This window comes from Asterias amurensis, chromosome 20, assembly GCF_032118995.1.
Source record: "Asterias amurensis chromosome 20, ASM3211899v1".
Lineage (NCBI taxonomy): Eukaryota > Metazoa > Echinodermata > Asteroidea > Forcipulatida > Asteriidae > Asterias > Asterias amurensis.
The window spans coordinates 1,942,629-1,961,873 of NC_092667.1; the positions used below are offsets into that span (position 1 = coordinate 1,942,629).

Genomic DNA, 19,245 nt, shown 5'->3' on the forward strand with positions numbered 1-19,245 from the left:
TATCTTTTTTTGTGCATTCATGCCTGGAGCTTGTCTTCTTTTCTTTTAAGTCAGTGTTTTTTTGTTTTGTTATTATTAACAATAATGAATGTAAACACGCCAATTTAAGTCTTTGTAACTTCTGTCGTGTATTTTGTGATGTTTTTAATAAACCTTAATGAATTGAATTGAATTGAATAGACCCGATGCACATTGCGCAGAGCACTTACACACACTTTTCCTGTCTGCCATTTTGTCGCATTGGGCAGAGGTGCGTTCCCCATTTTATGTAGAGGGTCAATAGACCTTCCCTTGTAAAAAAAAACCTCTGGAGTATAAAAGACAGTGGACACTATTGGTAATTACTCAAAATATTGATCAGCATAAAACCTCATTTGGTAACGAGTAATGGGGAGAGGTTGATACTATAAAACATTGTGACATACAGCTCCCTCTAAAGTAACGTAGTTTTCGAGAAGAAGTAATTTTCAACGAATTTGATTTCGAGACCTCAGATTTAGAATTTGAGGTCTCGAAATCAAGCATCTGAAAGCACACAACTTCGAGTGACAAGAGTGTTTTTTCTTTCAGTATTATCTCGCAACTTCGACAACCAACTGAGCTCAAATTTGCACAGGTTTGTTATTTTATGCATACATGTATGTTGAGATACACCAAGTGAGAAGACTGGTCTTTGACAATTTCTAATAGTGTCCAGTGTCTTCAAGCAAGGTAGACCCTTGTTTATTGCGACACTTGTAAATAATTCTTGTCTTTTGCTTTTCAGTGTTCCTCTGTGGAAGCTCAGCTTGTAGCATCTCAGATCAAATATGAGAGTGTCGTCCGGGAAAGAAATGAAGGTAAACTGATTCATCCATGATCCTTCTACTTATAAAAACCAACGTCGATTTGTTTAAGGGAATCAATGTGTGGTGAAGAGGTTTTAAACTAGTGGTTTAAACCTGCCGAGGCCTGGTTCTTGATAATTTTACCGAGATGATGTCGAGACCACTACATAGTTTAAAACCGATTCAACACACTTTGATTCCCATTCATAAACACCTTTTCGGTCAAAAAACATTATCACTGGTTAAAAAGTAAAAAAAAAAGTAAAAAATTTATAATTGTTCAATGATTTCTTTCAACACAACACCCTTCCAGCTATAAAATGGCCGACCCTGTTACATGTAGTTTGAAAAGTAAAAGGGAAACCACGCAATTTCGCGGCAAATTTGTGTGGATCATTGTATCTACTTTTGAAACACCTTTCCAACCGTATGCATTTTATAACAAACGGTTACAAATGCTTTTTATAGACCAATGCGTCCGATCCAAGGCAACGTGTTCCTTTAATTAAGCTTAGATTGTTGTTGTACTGCAGTAACATGCTTGATTAATGTGTTTGATTGCAGCCCAAGCAGCCCGGTCTCAGCAGACTGTCGTGTCAAGCAACGATGAAGAAGTACGTGAGCTTAAGACTAATCTCAGGATGGCTGATTTCCAGGTCAAAGGTAAGCTTGCATTTTGTCAAGATTTTGTCTGATTTGTCAAAACCTTTCCTGATTCGTTTAGATTTGGTCAAGATTTTACAGGATTTTGCCTGATTTGTCAAAAAAGAAATCAAGATTCATCAGATTTTGTCAGATTTTGTCAAGATTTTTTGAGATTAATTTGTTAAGTTCTTTCCTAGCTTGTTGGGATTTTCTCTGATTTGTTGAAATTTTTCTTTTCTTGTCAAGATTTTACTCTGATTTGACAAAATAATTTTTTTGATTTGTCAGGATTTAGTCTGATTCTTGTCAAGATTTTCTTGGTTGTCAGGATTTCGATCCACTTGTGAAGGTTTTTTCTGACTTGTCAAGGTTGTTCTTGATTTGTCAGAAATTTTGTAAAATTTGTCTTGAAGTGCTAATGTTTTTTTTTATTATTAAATAATTTCATGATTCCTCAGGATTTTATCTGAAATGCCAAGACTTTTTCTGACTCTGCTGTATATGATTTTTTTATTTCTGTTTTAATTCTTGCGATCTGTTCTTGAAAATTAACAAAATTAATGAATATCCGCGGTAACGGATGATTTTCTATTCGTCCTGTTTCCAGTTCACAAAGATCAGCTTGAGAAGCTTCAGGTGCATCTGGATCATTACAAATCGATCAGTGCCGCTGTGGAGACTAGCCTGAATGAACAGAGTCAGGCCAGTCAGATATACAAGGAGAATATGGAGAAACGCCTGGAGGAAACCACTCAAGGTATGGACAAAAGCTACCTTGCCATGATTTTAATTAAGGGGAAAAAAAGGGTGATTAGAGCAAGCTAGTCGAAACGTTAAGACCAATTTAAGAACTCACTCCGCGGTAGTGCAGTTAATAACGATCATATAAGCTAAGGTAGTAGTCCCAGCAAATTTTCTATAACTTCCGCCTGGGTAGTAGTTAAAAAGCAGGACAGTTCTTTTCAGAACTGAGAAGTCTCCCGAACAATTTGATAAATGTACTCTGTGGTAGTAGAATAAAGAAAGACAGTTCTCTAAAAAAACTCTACCTGGCAAGTAGATACACACATGGTGTTACCTCAAACCAAATAAATATTGATACCTCACCATGCAATGCCTCAATTCATAAAAACAGGGTGCGTTTGATTAGCATCCCCGGGTCGACCTCGCTGTGCTCATTCAGGTGAGCCCCTGACAAGAGCTAATCGAACGATCACTCACACTCGTGGTGACGCCTAGCACCTCGGGCGAGCCCCACATGACCTGTTCCACCAGGAGGGCACTTGGGGCAGACCCGGGTGGGCCCCTGAAATGACGTCAAAGCTATCCGAACCTACCGGGGCAGATTGGGACCGACCCGGGGAAGCTAATCGAACGCACCCACAATAATTCTAATAATAAAATGTGGATCCTATTTTCAGACCTTTTTGTCGGCAGTGATTATCACCCCCCGATTTGAAATAAATTGCTTCTTATTTGATTTTTTTTCTGTCTCACAGCTCGTGAGAAACTGGAGACTCAAGTAATTGAGCTCGAGAAGGAGCGAGACACGATGCGCAGTGAGAAAGAAGAACTCACCGAAGCCGTTGCCTCACAGGTAAATTTCAAATTTCATGCAAAAAAGTTGTTATTGGCCTGACGTTTTAACTCCTGCCTATTCTAAAACTGATTATTTCTTCATTCCTCCCTACACAAGAGAAATACATGCTTGAAGTAACATAGTTTTTGAGAAAGAGGTAATTTCTCACTCAAATAATAAAAGACCGCAGCTGAATCCTTTTAGTTATGCATCTGACGACACACAGAGTAAAGCAACATTGGTGTTTGTTCTTTCATTATTCTCTTGCAAATTTCATGACCAATTGAGTCCAAATTGTCACAGATTTGATATTTCATGCATATGCTGGGATAACCAAATGAGAATACTGGTCTTTGACAATTACCAAACGTGTCCAGCAGCGATTTCACCAAACTCTTCCTAACTTAGGATTAATCTTAGGACTTTAGGACTAGTTATTTCCGTATCCGAAGACATGGGACACATTGAACCCATCCTAAGTTAGGAGAGGTTACTCATACAAACTGGAAATTGGATTAGTCCTAGCGCTTTGTGAAATCGCCTGCAGTGCCTTTAACACAGTTGTATTCCTATTTCCCTGACAGACAACTGAACTGCGTCGTAATCTGGTGCGAGTCCAAGAAGAACTGACTTTGGCAGTACAGAGAAAGGCTGACGCAGAGATAAATGAGGCCACTGCGAGGCAAGACTACCAGGAACAGGCCAAGCTTGCCAAAGAGGTGCAAATATTTCAATATTTAATCAGAAAGTTTGCTTGGTAGTGTATTCAGGGATGTGATTTCTCCATTTTCAACTTGAATCCGTTTTTTAAAACCTCCAACCCCCCAAAAATCTGTTCCCCCCCCCCTCCCCCAAAAAAAAATGCAAGGCAAGAACCAGGCACAGGCCAAGCTTACCAAAGAGGTGCAAATATTTCAATGTCTAATGATAAATTTTGCTTGGTAGTGTATTCAGGGATGTGATTTATCCGTTTTTAACTGGAATCTGTTTGTTTTTAAACCCCCAACCCCCAAAAAATTCTTTTTTTGTCTTACCCCCCCCCCAAAAAAAAAATGAAGATATGACCATAGGACTTTCAAAACCAAAGATGAATGTAAGCAGGGCCCAATTTCGTGGCTCTGCTTACCGCCGAATTCTGCGCTTACGATCACGATTCTCCGCTTACGTGCACGTGCCGAATTTCTGCGCTAGTCTTGTAAGCGTAGAATGCCTAGGTAACGTGGAGTACGCATGCGCAGAAGCCAAAATTCGCTGCTAACCCGTGAAATACGCTTGCCGTAAGCACAGAATTCCCTGCTTCCGTAAGCGCCGATTCTGTGCTTACTGTAAGCAGAGCCATGAAATTGGGCCCAGGTTTTAAACCCGAAAGCTTCGGGCTGTCAATTTTGTTTTTGTTTTTTGCACTCGCAAGCTTTCACGCTTAAGATTTATATGTTTCTTTCACCAAAACAATAATAATAATAAAGAATATTTATAGGGCGCTAAAATCGACTAAAATGAGGTGCAAATCCGCACAAGAGGGGAAACCACACACAGCAAAGAAAATAAGACCAAGAACAGTTTACATATAAGCGACATTAAATGCCATTGAATGACGAAATGGGGTGAAATTTGTCAAAATTATGAACAAAACTGAGTCAGCAACTCAACCCAGAAGTAGCTGGAACCATCCCTTGCCGTAGATATAAGAGGGTTACTGTTTTTGTTTCTTTTTTTTAGGCTCAAGACAAGTACGAGCGTGAGTTCCTGTTGCATGCTGCCGATGTCCAGCAGTTGGTTACTGTCAAAGAACAGGTGAGAGTTTAAAGTCACCTGGAAGTGTTATTTTGTCAAAATAAAGCTTTTGTCACTAAAATATGTGTTTTGATGAGTGGAATAGGAATAAACAATTAAAGGAATACGTTGCCTTTGATCGGACGAGTTGGTCAAAACAAAAGCGTTTGTAACCGTTTTTTATAAAATGCATATGGTTGGAAAGATGTTTTAAAAGTAGAATACAATGATCCACACAAGTTTGCCTCAAAATTGCGTGGTTTTCCTTTTACTGTGCGAACTAACACGGTCGGCCATCATAAATGGCCGACCGTGTTAGTCGACGAGGTATAAGGAAAACCACGCAATTTCGAGGCATGTTTGTGTGGATCATTGTATTCTACTTTTACAACATCTTTCTACCCATATGCATTTTATAAAAAACGGTTACAAACGCTTTTCAAAGACCAACTCGACCGATCCAAGGCAACGTGTTCCTTTAACTAAGGTTTAAAAAAATAAGTTATCATGTTATTTACAAGTATGAAAAAAGCCAGACCCGAGAGGGCGCTGTTCGTGACGTCAATCGAGGCGCGATGAATCGCATGCAGTGCCAACACAAGATAGTGACGCTTGGCGCAAACTAAATTGTTCGTCGAAGTTGCGAGATAATTATGAAAGAAAAAAACACCATTGTCGCACGAAGTCGTGTGCATTTAGATGGTTGATTTCAAGACCTCAAATTCTAAACTTGAGGTCTCGAAATCAAATTCGTGGAAAATTACTTTTTTTCTCGAAAACTACGTTTCTTCAGAGGGAACCGTTTCTTACAGTGTGTTATACTATCAACTTCTCCCCATTACTGGTTAACAAGTGAAGTTTTATGCTAATAACTATTTTGAGTAATTACCAATAGTGTCCACTGCTTTTAAAGGAACATTATAGAATTTTGTGCACAAAAAGGTGGAAGGCGAGGAAAGATATCATTATGCCAGCTCAACCCATAATATTGTTACTAATTTAGGAGGTTTTTCTTCCTCTCTCTTGCTAGTTGGAGAGTCAGATGACGAGATTGACGGAGGCAGAAGAAGCTGCTAAGGTGGCCCAGGAGACTCTCAACTCTTCCAAGGTAATAATAATAATTGAGAATAGGGAAACCATGTTAATCCGGAGGTTGTTGGTTCGAATCCCACTCTAGTAAATTCTTTATTCAACCCCAATAATCATTTAGGAAATTTACCCAGTCAGTCTCCCTTGTGGTTTATAATGATATCTAAAACAAAAAGTTTGCATCCCCTCAAGGTTTCGTATTAATAATCAATTTGTACTTATGAGAGTCGCTTGTATTTGGAATAGGTCATGACCTTTGACATGTAACCTTTGACCCGTAGGTAGCATGGGAGGAGCAATCTCATCTGCAGAGTAGAGAGTTGGAGGAGCGTGTTTCACAGTCTCATGCAATCAATGAGCAGAATATACTCCTTCATGATCAACTACAAGAGGTTAGTCAGTTACTGATAACGGACCTGGGCCCAATTTCATAGAGCTGCTAAGCATGAATCGTTGCTTAGCATGAAATTTCTTCCCTGATAAAAACAGGGTTACCAACTAAATTTCCATTTATTACATATTGCTTGTTACTGATACTCGGCTTTTATTTTCAGAAAATTACTTTGAAATTTGGATGGTAATCCTGTTTTTATCAAGGAAGAAATTTCATACTTAGCAAGTTTTTGTGCTTAGCAGCTCTATGAATTTGGGCCCTGTCCTTAGTGACATCATGCATGCATGCTTTGCAAAAGTTTTCGGCAAAAGTGCTCATAAGCTGTAATTTTTTACTTACTACAGTACACATGTAATTCTATTTATCTACCCATGTAACTGATATGTCAATGAGCAATTTGAAAGTTAGAATCTGGCAAGGCTTAATAACAGCTGAAGTCTTTTATTTGAGAAATTACTTCTCTCTGAAAAACTACGTTACTTTAGAGGGAGCCGTTTCTCTTAATGTTTTATACTATCAACAGCTCTCCATTACTCAATTACCAATTCAGTTTTTATGCTAAAAATTATTTTGATAATAGTGTCCAGTGCCTTTAAATGCTTTTTAAAATTTGACGTTGGTAATTTTATTTCTCTGTAGTTGAGTGGTCGTATGATGCGAAGTCCACAGAAAATAAGGGACTCTACTGATGGTTGTGTACGAGTACCTGATGAAGACAAGTCAGCTGAACAACTTCTAGAAGTTATCAAGTAAGACTTCCTCTAAGGGCCTCGTCACAAGAGGCAACTTTTACAGGTCGCAATACTTGTGTCGTTAAGTAAGACACTTAACCATGATTGCTTCGTAAAATTGGGGAGGTAGTGCTTTCTTGTCTACCAGTCAGGCTTCTGGTGGATAATACCCAAGCTTTATTTCGTATATGGACTGTAAAGGGGGTAACCCTGTTTCAGCCCCAAGAGTAGGTGGCAACAGCCCCTGGAAAAATAGTTGATTGTAGCCCATAGTTGATTGTAGCCCTCAACTTGAAGTGGCCTTCGGGCCTTGGGTGTCTGGCGACAGGACCACTTAAGTAGAGCATAAGTAATTCTTTCAGGCAGTGTCTCACGATCCCTAAGATGATATGTGAACATACAAATGTAGGATTCTCTTCTTGGAGAGTGCCTGGAACTGGTTGCCTGTTAATGGCCTTGTGTGACATGACCCTAAGAGTGAACAATAAAATGGAATACTTCCAAAAGTAATTGAGAGAATTTATTTTTGAATTCCTGTTTTCCAAAATGGTTTCTTCTCTTGTCTACTCTCCGTTGAGTTCTTGGCTAGTACAGTGATTAAGTTCACTTTTCTGAGAGTTGTTGGCTTCAGAACCTGAATAAATTAATTGAAATGAAACTGAGTTTGCGTTTGTTTCTTGAAGGTTTATAAGACGCGAGAAGGACATTGCCGAGACCCGATCAGAACTCGCCCAGTCGGAGAATCTCCGCCTGAAGCAGAAGTGTGAGCATCTTGAGCGTCAGTATGAGGAGGCTCATCGTAATCTGACTGGGGAGAGAGAACGCACACAGGTAAGACGAGAATCCAATGATCCAAGATGGGCATTTTTCACCATAAGAACACTCTGTACCATAGAAATAGAACACGGAGAACGCTGAGTGCGACATTATGCTTGTTGTGAGACAACTTTTATTGATGCGGGTATGCCATTTTTTTATGCCATACAGTAGACGTCATGAACATTGACCAATAAAAACTTGTGTAAACGTTCTATGTGCGTTTCACATGATGATCATTTTGCCATACACGCTTGTCATGTGGTGCGATTAGCTGCACCGTAGATGACACGTGGGGCTGTTGAGCTCAGTGTTCTCGGGGGTTCTGTTTCTATGCTCTGTACATAAATCATCGCAGGTTTCACAACGTTTCTTTCCATTGAGTTCTTGGCTCGGACAGTGATTAAGTTCGCTTTCCTTACGCTCTGTACATAAATCATTGCAGGTTTCACAAGTTGCATTTTACTAAAAAGTCAAAATTTGTTTTAAAAATTTGTTTAGTCACTATTTGGAGTGCAATTACACTCATCATTCATAATATCAAATCTTAATCCTTTGTTTTGCAAATAAAGTAAACATTTTTTTAATAAAATCTAAGCAAACTTACTTTTTTTTTATACAAGGCAAGGCAACCCTTTGATCTTAATTCCAACATGCAAAGTTTCAAATCCTACAAATCTGTTATTTTTTATCAAACTTGCCGTTTCAGGTGATGGTGCAAACTACGGCCAAGCACCAAGAGTTATTAAAGAAGGTGGAGACGCTGAATGCCTTAATGGACAGTAATAGGATGCTAAGAGAAGAGAAGGACAGGTTGGATCAACAGGTGCATCAGCTGGAGGCTAAGGTAAGCTTGGACTAGTCTGTAGGTCTATGGTAAGCTTAAACAAGCATGTAGGTCTAAGGTAAGCTTGATGGACAGTAATAGGATGCTAAGAGAAGAGAAGGACAGGTTGGATCAACAGGTGCATCAGCTGGAGGCTAAGGTAAGCTTGGACTAGTCTATAGGTCTATGGTAAGCTTAAACAAGCCTGTAGGTCTAAGGTAAGCTTAATGGATAGTATAGGATGCTGAGAGAAGAGAAGGTCAGGTTGGATCAACAGGTGCATCAGCTGGAGGCTAAGGTAAGCTTGGACTAGTCTGTAGGTCTATGGTAAGCTTAAACAAGCATGTAGGTCTAAGGTAAGCTTGATGGACAGTAATAGGATGCTAAGAGAAGAGAAGGACAGGTTAGATCAACAGGTGCATCAGCTGGATGCTAAGGTAAGCTTGGACTAGTCTGTAGGTCTATGGTTAGCTTAAACAAGCCTGTAGGTCTAAGGTAAGCTTAATGGATAGTAATAGGATGGTCAGAGAAGAGAAGGACAGGTTGGATCAACAGGTGCATCAGCTGGAGGCTAAGGTAAGCTTAAACAAGCCTGTAGGTATGTGATTAGCTTAAACAAGCCTGTAGGTCTAAGGTAAGCTTAGTTTCTCGAAGGTAAGCTTAATGTATAGTAATATAATGCTAAGAGAAGAGAAGGACAGGTTGTATCAACAGGTGCATCAGCTAGAGGCTAAGGTAAGCTTATCATCATCACCATCATCTTAATTAAGGCTTAAAAAAAGGTTATAACAATGTTACTATGAACAGCTCTCCATTGCTGTTATTGCTAACAATTATTTTGAGTAATTACCAATAGTGTCTGAGTGCCTTTAAGTCTCTGAAACTGACTCTGGGCTATAACACCAAGGGAGTCATAATAATGTTGACTGGGTTGTATTTCTTCTTGTACAGGTGTGTAAGCTAGAGGCGGACATCGAACCACTTCAAGAGCAGAATCGCTCACTGACCGCAGAGAGAGATGCACTGAGTACAGATAAGATCAGTCTGACCATTGAGGTCACTCGATGGAAGCAGAGGACCAATCATCTGATAGAACAGTGCAACAGGGCAGACCCAGAGGAGCAGAAACGACTCATGTAATTTCATCTCATTCAAATCATAAATCATAAATCTTAAATAGTAATATTAGTGGCCTCTTATTCAGTCAGTCAGTGACACTCAATGAGCTTCAAAATTCAGTATTTTTTCTGTAAGGTATTTGAAGTATGTGGCCTATCCCTTTTACACAGCACCATGTAATGGGTCGATCTTTTAAGTTTAGCCCTCACCTTGAAGTGGCCATCTGGGCCCAATTTCATAGAGCTGCTAAGCACAAAAACTTGCTTAGTATGAAATTTCTTCCTTGATAAAAACAGGATTACCAACCAAGTTGTTATATGTTGCATACTGCTTGTTACTCGTTTTTAGCTGGTGCTTGCTTATCCTGAAAATTATGTGAGCTTAGCAGCTCTATGAAATTGGCCCCTGGCCTTGTGATGTTAGGCGATGTCTCATAACAAAATATGAGTGCGATCGATTAGCCTTTCCCGTGTCGACCATGTGTGCTTATTCGGGTGAGCCCCTGACAGGAGCTAATCAAACGATCACTTGCCCTTTCGTAGTGACGTCATGCACCTGAGGCCAGCCCCAAGTGACCCGTTCCACAAGCAGAGCATTGGGGGCTGACCCGGGTGAGCCCCTGGACTGACGTAAAAGCTATTCGAACATACCGGGGGCAGATCGGGGCGACCCAGGGAAGCTAATCGAACGCACCCTATATAAAAAAAATTCAATCATGTTTGTCATTATTTATTGTCATTTATTTTTACGGTTTTTTTTCTTCTGAATGTCGCAGTGCTGAGAAGGATGCTAACAAGAAGACCATTGGTAATCTGCGAGAAGAAAACCTCAGACACAAGTAAGATATTGATACTACTTGAATTAAACGCAAGACTGGAATGAAAGAAATTGAGTGCACACAAACTAGCTTTATTTTTCTGTATTCAATAATGAATTATTATGATTGGTTTATTAAAAACATTCAAACTTCGCAGCCAAAGGCTGATTTTTGTTTGAAGACAGTGGACACTTTTGGTAATTGTCAAAGACTAGTCTTCATAGTTGGTGTATCTCAACATATAGAAGAGTTTGCGGTAACACCATGTAATAACAATCTCTAAATGAGTTGGGGTGGTTCTGAAAAGAACCGTTGGGTTAACTCGACGTTTCGATCAGTATGCTCTGATCGTCTTCTGGAGAATGCTGGACTCTGATGCTGCATGCTGCTTAAGTACTAGGCGGTGGATCAGCGGTGATGCATGAAGGCGGGAAATGTAGGCGGGAAGTGAACTCGATGATGCGTGGTGAAACCTGTTGTGGAGCCTTGGGGGTTGTGTGGGGGGTGTGTGCTCACTGAACCGTGTCAGTAGGAACAAGCACAGGGGACAGTGAGGGTGTGGGGCCTAGGTGACTGAGGGTATAGATGACCCAAAGCAGTCTAATAGTTGGGGCCTAGGGGGTGACCGTGGATATAGAAGATCCATTGGTCGGGAGTAGAGGGAGCCAGATGTCACTGATGTGGAAGCCGATGTCTTGGGGTACGGTGTCATGCTTGTGGATCTCGATGGCCTCTCTAATGCGTCTAGGGTGCCACGCCTGGATGGGAGCGATGATCTCAGCAGCATCCCAGTTCACTCGGTGGTCAGCGATGTGGGAATGCTTGACGATGGCGGATTTATCGAAGTCCCCCCTCCTTCCGTGTGCTCGGTGTTCCTTAAGTCTAGTGGGAAGGTTACGCCCGGTTTCCCCGACATAAACCTTACCACATTCGCATGGAATGCGATAGACTCCGGCACGGGCGGAGGGGTCCTTCTTGTCCTTGTGCGATTGGAGAGAGCCATGGAGTTTCTTCGGGGCGGAGTGATACACCTTGATACCTGCTTCCTTGAAGATGCGTTGGAGGCGATGAGAGGGGGGACCTAGGTATGGTAAACTAACTGTGGGTGTGTGTGTTTGACCTTGGGTATAGGAGACCCTTTGGTCGGGGGGGACGGGCTTGCTAGTCTTGACTTGCTTGGCGTTGTATCCATTCCGCTGTAGAGAAGTGGTGATGTGCTGCAACTCATGCTGGAGGCTATCCGGATCACAAATGGTATAAGCCCGTTGAACCAGCGCACGGTTGACTGACGACTTGATGGCTGGATGATGGAAAGACCGCTGATGCAGGTAGCGGTCGGTGTGGGTGGGTTTCCGGTAAATGCTGTGATGTAGGGTGCCGTCTTGGTTTCTTGTAATGAGAACATCCAGAAAGGGTAACTTTCCGGAATGTTCTTGCTCCATGGTGAACTTGATACTGGAGTGTTGTTGGTTGAGGTACTGCAGAAATTCATGGAGAGAGTCCTGACCGTGGGGCCACACGACAAAGGTGTCGTCAACGTAGCGGAGCCACAGGCTGGGTCGGAGGTCAGCGGTGAGGAGTGATGAGGACTCGAACTCCTCCATGAATATGTCAGCTAGAACCGGGGATATAGGGGATCCCATGGAGGTCCCAGCTGTCTGCTCGTAGTACTTGCCCTGGAATTGAAAACAACTGGAGGAAACGCATGTGTAAAGCAAATCATGAATTTGGTCAGGTGAAAGACCAGTACGATCAGGGAGGGATGGGTCATGTGATAATCTCTCCTTGGCCAAGAAGCAAGCTTCATCAGTGGGCACATTGGTGAAGAGAGATTCCACATCAAAACTTACCAAGATATCAGTGGGTTGTAGGGTTAGGTTGCGGGTAATGTCAACAAACTGGGTGGAATTGGAAACATGGTGTTCAGTGAGACCCACCAGGGGTCGAAGTACTTTGGCTAGGTACTTGGCAGTGTCGTAGGTGGGGGACACTAGGTACACTGCCAAGTACCTAGCCAAAGTACTTCGACCCCTGGTGGGTCTCACTGAACACCATGTTTCCAATTCCACCCAGTTTGTTGACATTACCCGCAACCTAACCCTACAACCCACTGATATCTTGGTAAGTTTTGATGTGGAATCTCTCTTCACCAATGTGCCCACTGATGAAGCTTGCTTCTTGGCCAAGGAGAGATTATCACATGACCCATCCCTCCCTGATCGTACTGGTCTTTCACCTGACCAAATTCATGATTTGCTTTACACATGCGTTTCCTCCAGTTGTTTTCAATTCCAGGGCAAGTACTACGAGCAGACAGCTGGGACCTCCATGGGATCCCCTATATCCCCGGTTCTAGCTGACATATTCATGGAGGAGTTCGAGTCCTCATCACTCCTCACCGCTGACCTCCGACCCAGCCTGTGGCTCCGCTACGTTGACGACACCTTTGTCGTGTGGCCCCACGGTCAGGACTCTCTCCATGAATTTCTGCAGTACCTCAACCAACAACACTCCAGTATCAAGTTCACCATGGAGCAAGAACATTCCGGAAAGTTACCCTTTCTGGATGTTCTCATTACAAGAAACCAAGACGGCACCCTACATCACAGCATTTACCGGAAACCCACCCACACCGACCGCTACCTGCATCAGCGGTCTTTCCATCATCCAGCCATCAAGTCGTCAGTCAACCGTGCGCTGGTTCAACGGGCTTATACCATTTGTGATCCGGATAGCCTCCAGCATGAGTTGCAGCACATCACCACTTCTCTACAGCGGAATGGATACAACGCCAAGCAAGTCAAGACTAGCAAGCCCGTCCCCCCCGACCAAAGGGTCTCCTATACCCAAGGTCAAACACACACACCCACAGTTAGTTTACCATACCTAGGTCCCCCCTCTCATCGCCTCCAACGCATCTTCAAGGAAGCAGGTATCAAGGTGTATCACTCCGCCCCGAAGAAACTCCATGGCTCTCTCCAATCGCACAAGGACAAGAAGGACCCCTCCGCCCGTGCCGGAGTCTATCGCATTCCATGCGAATGTGGTAAGGTTTATGTCGGGGAAACCGGGCGTAACCTTCCCACTAGACTTAAGGAACACCGAGCACACGGAAGGAGGGGGGACTTCGATAAATCCGCCATCGTCAAGCATTCCCACATCGCTGACCACCGAGTGAACTGGGATGCTGCTGAGATCATCGCTCCCATCCAGGCGTGGCACCCTAGACGCATTAGAGAGGCCATCGAGATCCACAAGCATGACACCGTACCCCAAGACATCGGCTTCCACATCAGTGACATCTGGCTCCCTCTACTCCCGACCAATGGATCTTCTATATCCACGGTCACCCCCTAGGCCCCAACTATTAGACTGCTTTGGGTCATCTATACCCTCAGTCACCTAGGCCCCACACCCTCACTGTCCCCTGTGCTTGTTCCTACTGACACGGTTCAGTGAGCACACACCCCCCACACAACCCCCAAGGCTCCACAACAGGTTTCACCACGCATCATCGAGTTCACTTCCCGCCTACATTTCCCGCCTTCATGCATCACCGCTGATCCACCGCCTAGTACTTAAGCAGCATGCAGCATCAGAGTCCAGCATTCTCCAGAAGACGATCAGAGCATACTGATCGAAACGTCGAGTTAACCCAACGGTTCTTTTCAGAACCACCCCAACTCATTTAGAGATTGTTATTACATGGTGTTACCGCAAACTCTTCTATATCTTATCTCCACCATGCAAAGTTTCAAATCCTACTTATCTCAACATATGCAAAAAATAACAAACCTGTGAAAATTTGAGCTCAATCGGTCGTTGAAGTTGCGAGATAATAATGAAAGAAAAAACACCCTTGTCAAACGAAGTTGTGTCCTTTCTGATGCTTGATTTTAAGACCTCAAGTTCTTCTCGAAATCAAATTCGTGGAAAATTACTTCTTTCTCGAAAACTACGTCACGTCAGAGGGAGCTGTTTCTCACAATGTTTTATACTGTCAACCTCTCCCCATTACTTGTAATCAAGAAAGGTTTTATGATGATAATTATTTTGAGTATTTACCAATAGTGTCCACTGCCTTTAAATTACAGAGCATAGTTAAGAAAAATAAAGCAGTGTAAATTTGGGAAAACATATCTCGCTTGAAAATACTCCGGGCGAAAAATCTTGGCGTATACTTGTTTTGTGTGAACATCTGGGCTATTTTAAGCATGATACAACACTTTGATAATTATAACTCGTGCTTAGTGCTGTTTTAAAAGATACAATGTTTCTTCACTGTCATGATGTTTGATTGTTTTTGTTCATTTTAGAAAACTAAATTGTCTCCCAAAACTGGAAAAATAATTTTGTATACTTTTTTTTCAAACAGAGCAGAGATGTCAAGACTGAATGCACAGCTTACAGCAACAAGGTAATTGCTTCAGATCATTCCAGCTGGAAGAAACATTGCAGAATTTAATGTTGCTAACAAAACAGTTGCTGTCAGTGATCCACCATACACTTAAATTGACAAACCTGTAGAAGTTTGAGATCGATTGGTCTACTGGGTCACGAGAAAATAGTGAAAAACAGATTGCACTTTTTGCATGACATCTTTTAAAAAAAAAATTAATAAAACGCTCATGGGAAATTATTTTTATTTATTTTTCATAAAAAATTACATTTCCGGCTAAGATATTTCAGGGGATGTTTTCTGCTGTCATCATTAGACCGTTTAAATTTTATGTAAACTGTGACTGATCTTTAAGCAATTGTTTTTCTTACAAATTTTGTAATGTTGCTTTAAAGGAACACGTTGCCTTGGATCGGTCGAGTTGGTCTTTGAAAAGCGTTCTGTAATCGTTTGTTGTAAAATGTATATGGTTAGAAAGATATTGTAAAAGTAGAATACAATGATCTACACATATATGCCTCGAAATTGCGTGGTTTTCTTTTTACCCTGTCGACTAACACGGTCGTCCATTTATGAGAGTCAAAATTTTGACTCCCATAAATGGCCGACCGTGTTAGTTCGCGACGTAAAGGAAAACCGTGCAATTTCGAGTGATACTTGTGTGGATCATTATATTCTACTTTTAAAACATCTTTCTAACTATATGCATTTCATAACAAACGGTTTCACAGTTTTTAATAGACTAACTCGTCCGATCCAAGGCAACATGTTCCTTTAATGACATACAACACAAATGGGGAATTTCAACTGGCATGGATTAAAAACTTTAAAAGAATACACTTCCTTTAGAATGATATTCCCAATGTAAAATATTTAACTGTTCTTTGTGTGTTTATTTCCTTTGATATCCATGTCAGGACGGAGAACACCAAGCTCAATACTGACCATGCCAATATGCAGTAAGTTAAACTTTATTTTTTGTCCATGGTTGGTTAATTCAATAACACCACAAATTAAGTGGGTTTTTTTTGCCCCTCAATTTCAGGCAAGCTTTTTGGGTCAAGACATCTGCTCTAGAATGTGTAGACGGGGGGGCTGTCTTTTATTTTAATTCTAAGAGTGTTGTTAGGATTCGTACTGCCTCTAGCTACAAGGCAATCTCGGTAGACTGGTGGTAAGACATGTACTTAAGAATGGCAAAGGTTGGGGGTTCGAATCCTACCCGAGTGATTTGCTTGTGGGTTTTTGTCACAGTACTCATGGACACACGTCAGTGGATCGGTAAAAACCAAATAATATAGACCATGTGAACTTTGTTTACAATAAGTGTGACCTTGTACATTCTTTGAGTATTCTGGCAGGCATAATACTGCACAGGTCATATGGGAAAGTTGACATTTTGAGTCATAACTTCCAAATAAATCCAAGAATTATGAAAGTATAAACTCGACAAGTTTTGAGATGTGCCCCCTTTCATCATATCAAAAGTTGATAAGAATTAGGCAGTGCAATCTCTATAAAATATATGATTTTATGATTTCTTCCATTGAGCTGTGAACAAATCGTGCCTGCAGGAAGTGTAGGCTCTGTGGCTCTTTTGTAAACATGTGATGTATTAGGTCACATCGTCTACAGTGCCCCCTTAGTTTCTTTTGACAAAACTTTTGAACTAATGTCATGTTTCTGTGTTTCAGGGCAGAGCTGAGGCTTGAGCTGAGTAAACTAAGGTGAGTGAGAACCAAAATTTGTGGATTTATATAAAATCGTAATTGTAATTCTTTTGAACACACATATTTTTACAAAAGAAGAGAGTCGGGTAACTTCACTATCTACCATGATTAGATTTGTCCATGAACCATTTGGTGAAAAAGTTTTGATTTTCGGCAAGTCTGATATTGGAAAGATTTGATATTGCATTTGTATTGTATTTCTCTGCCACAAATTCTGGATTTCTTCTTAGCTTAGGCTTACATTTCAAGTTTGGTTCTGCAGATGTGTATGTTATTATTTTGTATTTAGTGCCATGAGCACTTTGATGAATTTGAGCGCTTTATAAGTTTTCATTATAATTATTGTTTTTAATATTTGGAGACTCCAATTGTTTTGTGGTAGCGCAAGTCGCAGCGGAATGGACGTCTGGCTCTTATGGTGGTTTTTATATCAACTAATAAACAAGTGTTGATTGGTTTGGCGTTTCATGTTCATTGTTTTCAGTGAGGAGATTAACCAATTGAAAATGGAGAACACAACAAAGACCAATGAAATCAATGAGAAGAAGAGTACAATACAACAGGTGGGTAACAATTCACAACTATTAATGTAATAATAATAATAATAATAATAATAATAATAATAATAATAATAATAATAATAATAATAATAATAATAATAATAATAATAATAATAATAATAATAATAATAATAATAATAATAACAGTAACAGTAACAGTAACAGTAACAGTAACAGTAACAGTAACAGTAACAGTAACAGTAACAGTAACAGTAACAGTAACAGTAATAGTAATAGTAATATCGAAGTCTTATATAGCGCATGTATCTACCAAACAAGGTACTCAAGGCGCTGAGTATATACAAACTTTCAGAAAGATAGGTTATTGAAGTGATGAATTCTGAGACCCAATTATTTAGCACCTTATAAGGGTTTACAAGGTGCTATGGCGCATACAGCAGCCACAGCAAGGAACACCGGGGCAGACCCCTTCTCTTTTCGATAAGTGCACTGGGTTCTTTTACATGCGTTACGCAACACATGGGGCAAACGGTTTTACGTCCCATCTGAAGGACAAAGCATCGGTTAATTGCTTGCTTAAGGACACAAGTGTCACGGCTGGGGATTCGAACCCACACTCTGCTGATCAGAAACACCAGAGTTTGAATTTGGTGCTCTTAACAGCTCGGCCACGACACTTCCACATGTAGCTTTGGTTCTACCGTAATTATACATCGCCTAATTATACTTCCACCATGCAAAGTTTCAAGTCCTACAAACTGTTTCTCCTCTCAGCCTCGTTTTGGTTACATTGATTTGAATGGGAGTAAATCAAGATGGCCGCTCTATGATAAAAGTCTATTGACTTTTCCCCCATCCTTTCCCCTATCAGGTGAAGAAGATTGGTCGTCGTTACAAATCACAATTTGAGGAGTTGCAAGCAAAGGTGGATGCCGAGAAGGAGCAGCTTGGCCAGCCCAACGCCGAGACAGACGCTAAGATTAAGGAGCTTGAAGAAACATTGACTAAAGCTAATGAGGTAAGAAGATAACTGTATAAGGGTCTGGGTACTTTGTGTTGGACACAAAACACAATGTCCACAGATTTACATTATCTTACTGAGGGGCTGTAATTTTTGTCAAATGAATAAAACAATGTACAGCGGATTTACGCGACTCCTGGAAACGTTTCCCTCAGATTTTCATCTTGATGACTAATGAAGTTGAAAACTTTGTACAGGTAAATTATATTACAAACATCTCCATTCACAGTGAGTTGGGATTCGTGTCATGGCCAAAGACTTCGCCTACAAAAAGGTATCAAAACCCTGTTGGCAGAAAAATCTGCTGAGAAACTTTCTTTTAAAGACAGTGGACACTATTGGTAATTGTCAAAGACCAGTCTTCTTACTTGGTGTATCTCAACATATGCATAAAATAACAAACCTGTGAGAATTTGAGCTCAATCGGTCCTTAGTTGTGAGATAATAAGAAAAGAAAAAATACCCTTGACACACGTGTGCTTTCAGATGCTTGATTTCGAAACCTCAAATTCTAAATCTGACGTCTCGAAATCAAATTCATTGAAAATTACTTCTTCCTCGAAAACTACATCACTTCAGAGGGAGCCGTTACTCACAATGTTTTATACTATCAACCTCTCCCCATTACTCGTTTCAATCAAGAAAGGTTTTATGCTCATAATTATTTTGAGTAATTACCAATAGTGTCTTCTGCCTTTAATGAGGCTGGCTATCAACATGAAAAAGGATAACATGACTTATGATTTCAACAACAATTACACTGCCACTTTTGTTATTGAGTGCAATATTTTTATTTAAGTGTGTTGACTACCAATTCACTTTTTAAATCATTAAGTAATAGTTTTAAACTACACATCAAATTTAATACATTCTTAACCCGTTTTTGTTAAAGGAACATTACAGAATTGGTTTTGCTAACAAAACAGTTATACATATAAATACCGTATACATAAACTGA

General features: G+C 40.8%; 3 protein-coding genes across 3 annotated transcripts in view; 2 read left to right on the forward strand and 1 right to left on the reverse strand.

The window, feature by feature from the left end:
* Positions 1-19,245, forward strand: part of LOC139952254 (nucleoprotein TPR-like) — a 74,744-nt gene that overhangs the window by 22,903 nt on the left and 32,596 nt on the right. The window contains exons 21-38 of the mRNA XM_071951329.1: positions 767-839; positions 1,392-1,490; positions 2,080-2,229; positions 2,972-3,069; positions 3,636-3,770; positions 4,771-4,845; positions 5,855-5,932; positions 6,195-6,305; positions 6,947-7,056; positions 7,722-7,869; positions 8,564-8,701; positions 9,632-9,816; positions 10,575-10,637; positions 14,992-15,033; positions 15,933-15,974; positions 16,710-16,742; positions 17,230-17,308; positions 18,138-18,284. Of these exons, the coding sequence (XP_071807430.1) occupies positions 767-839; positions 1,392-1,490; positions 2,080-2,229; positions 2,972-3,069; positions 3,636-3,770; positions 4,771-4,845; positions 5,855-5,932; positions 6,195-6,305; positions 6,947-7,056; positions 7,722-7,869; positions 8,564-8,701; positions 9,632-9,816; positions 10,575-10,637; positions 14,992-15,033; positions 15,933-15,974; positions 16,710-16,742; positions 17,230-17,308; positions 18,138-18,284 (1,806 nt within the window). The remainder of the gene's footprint in view (positions 1-766; positions 840-1,391; positions 1,491-2,079; positions 2,230-2,971; positions 3,070-3,635; positions 3,771-4,770; positions 4,846-5,854; positions 5,933-6,194; positions 6,306-6,946; positions 7,057-7,721; positions 7,870-8,563; positions 8,702-9,631; positions 9,817-10,574; positions 10,638-14,991; positions 15,034-15,932; positions 15,975-16,709; positions 16,743-17,229; positions 17,309-18,137; positions 18,285-19,245) is intronic.
* On the reverse strand, positions 10,863-12,552 carry LOC139952255 (uncharacterized). Its single transcript, XM_071951330.1, has one exon. It carries the CDS (start codon positions 12,257-12,259, stop codon positions 11,231-11,233), a length of 1,029 nt encoding a protein of 342 aa, XP_071807431.1. The 5' UTR covers positions 12,260-12,552; the 3' UTR covers positions 10,863-11,230.
* LOC139952646 (uncharacterized) lies at positions 12,652-13,973 on the forward strand. The gene has a single exon (XM_071951852.1). The coding sequence runs from the start codon at positions 12,945-12,947 to the stop codon at positions 13,971-13,973; it is 1,029 nt and encodes a 342-aa protein (XP_071807953.1). The 5' UTR covers positions 12,652-12,944.

Excerpts from the sequence above, each read along its gene's own strand:
- LOC139952255 (XM_071951330.1), bottom strand. The coding sequence starts at position 12,259 with ATGGGATCCCCTATATCCCCGGTTCTAGCTGACATATTCATGGAGGAG.
- LOC139952646 (XM_071951852.1), top strand. The coding sequence starts at position 12,945 with ATGGGATCCCCTATATCCCCGGTTCTAGCTGACATATTCATGGAGGAG.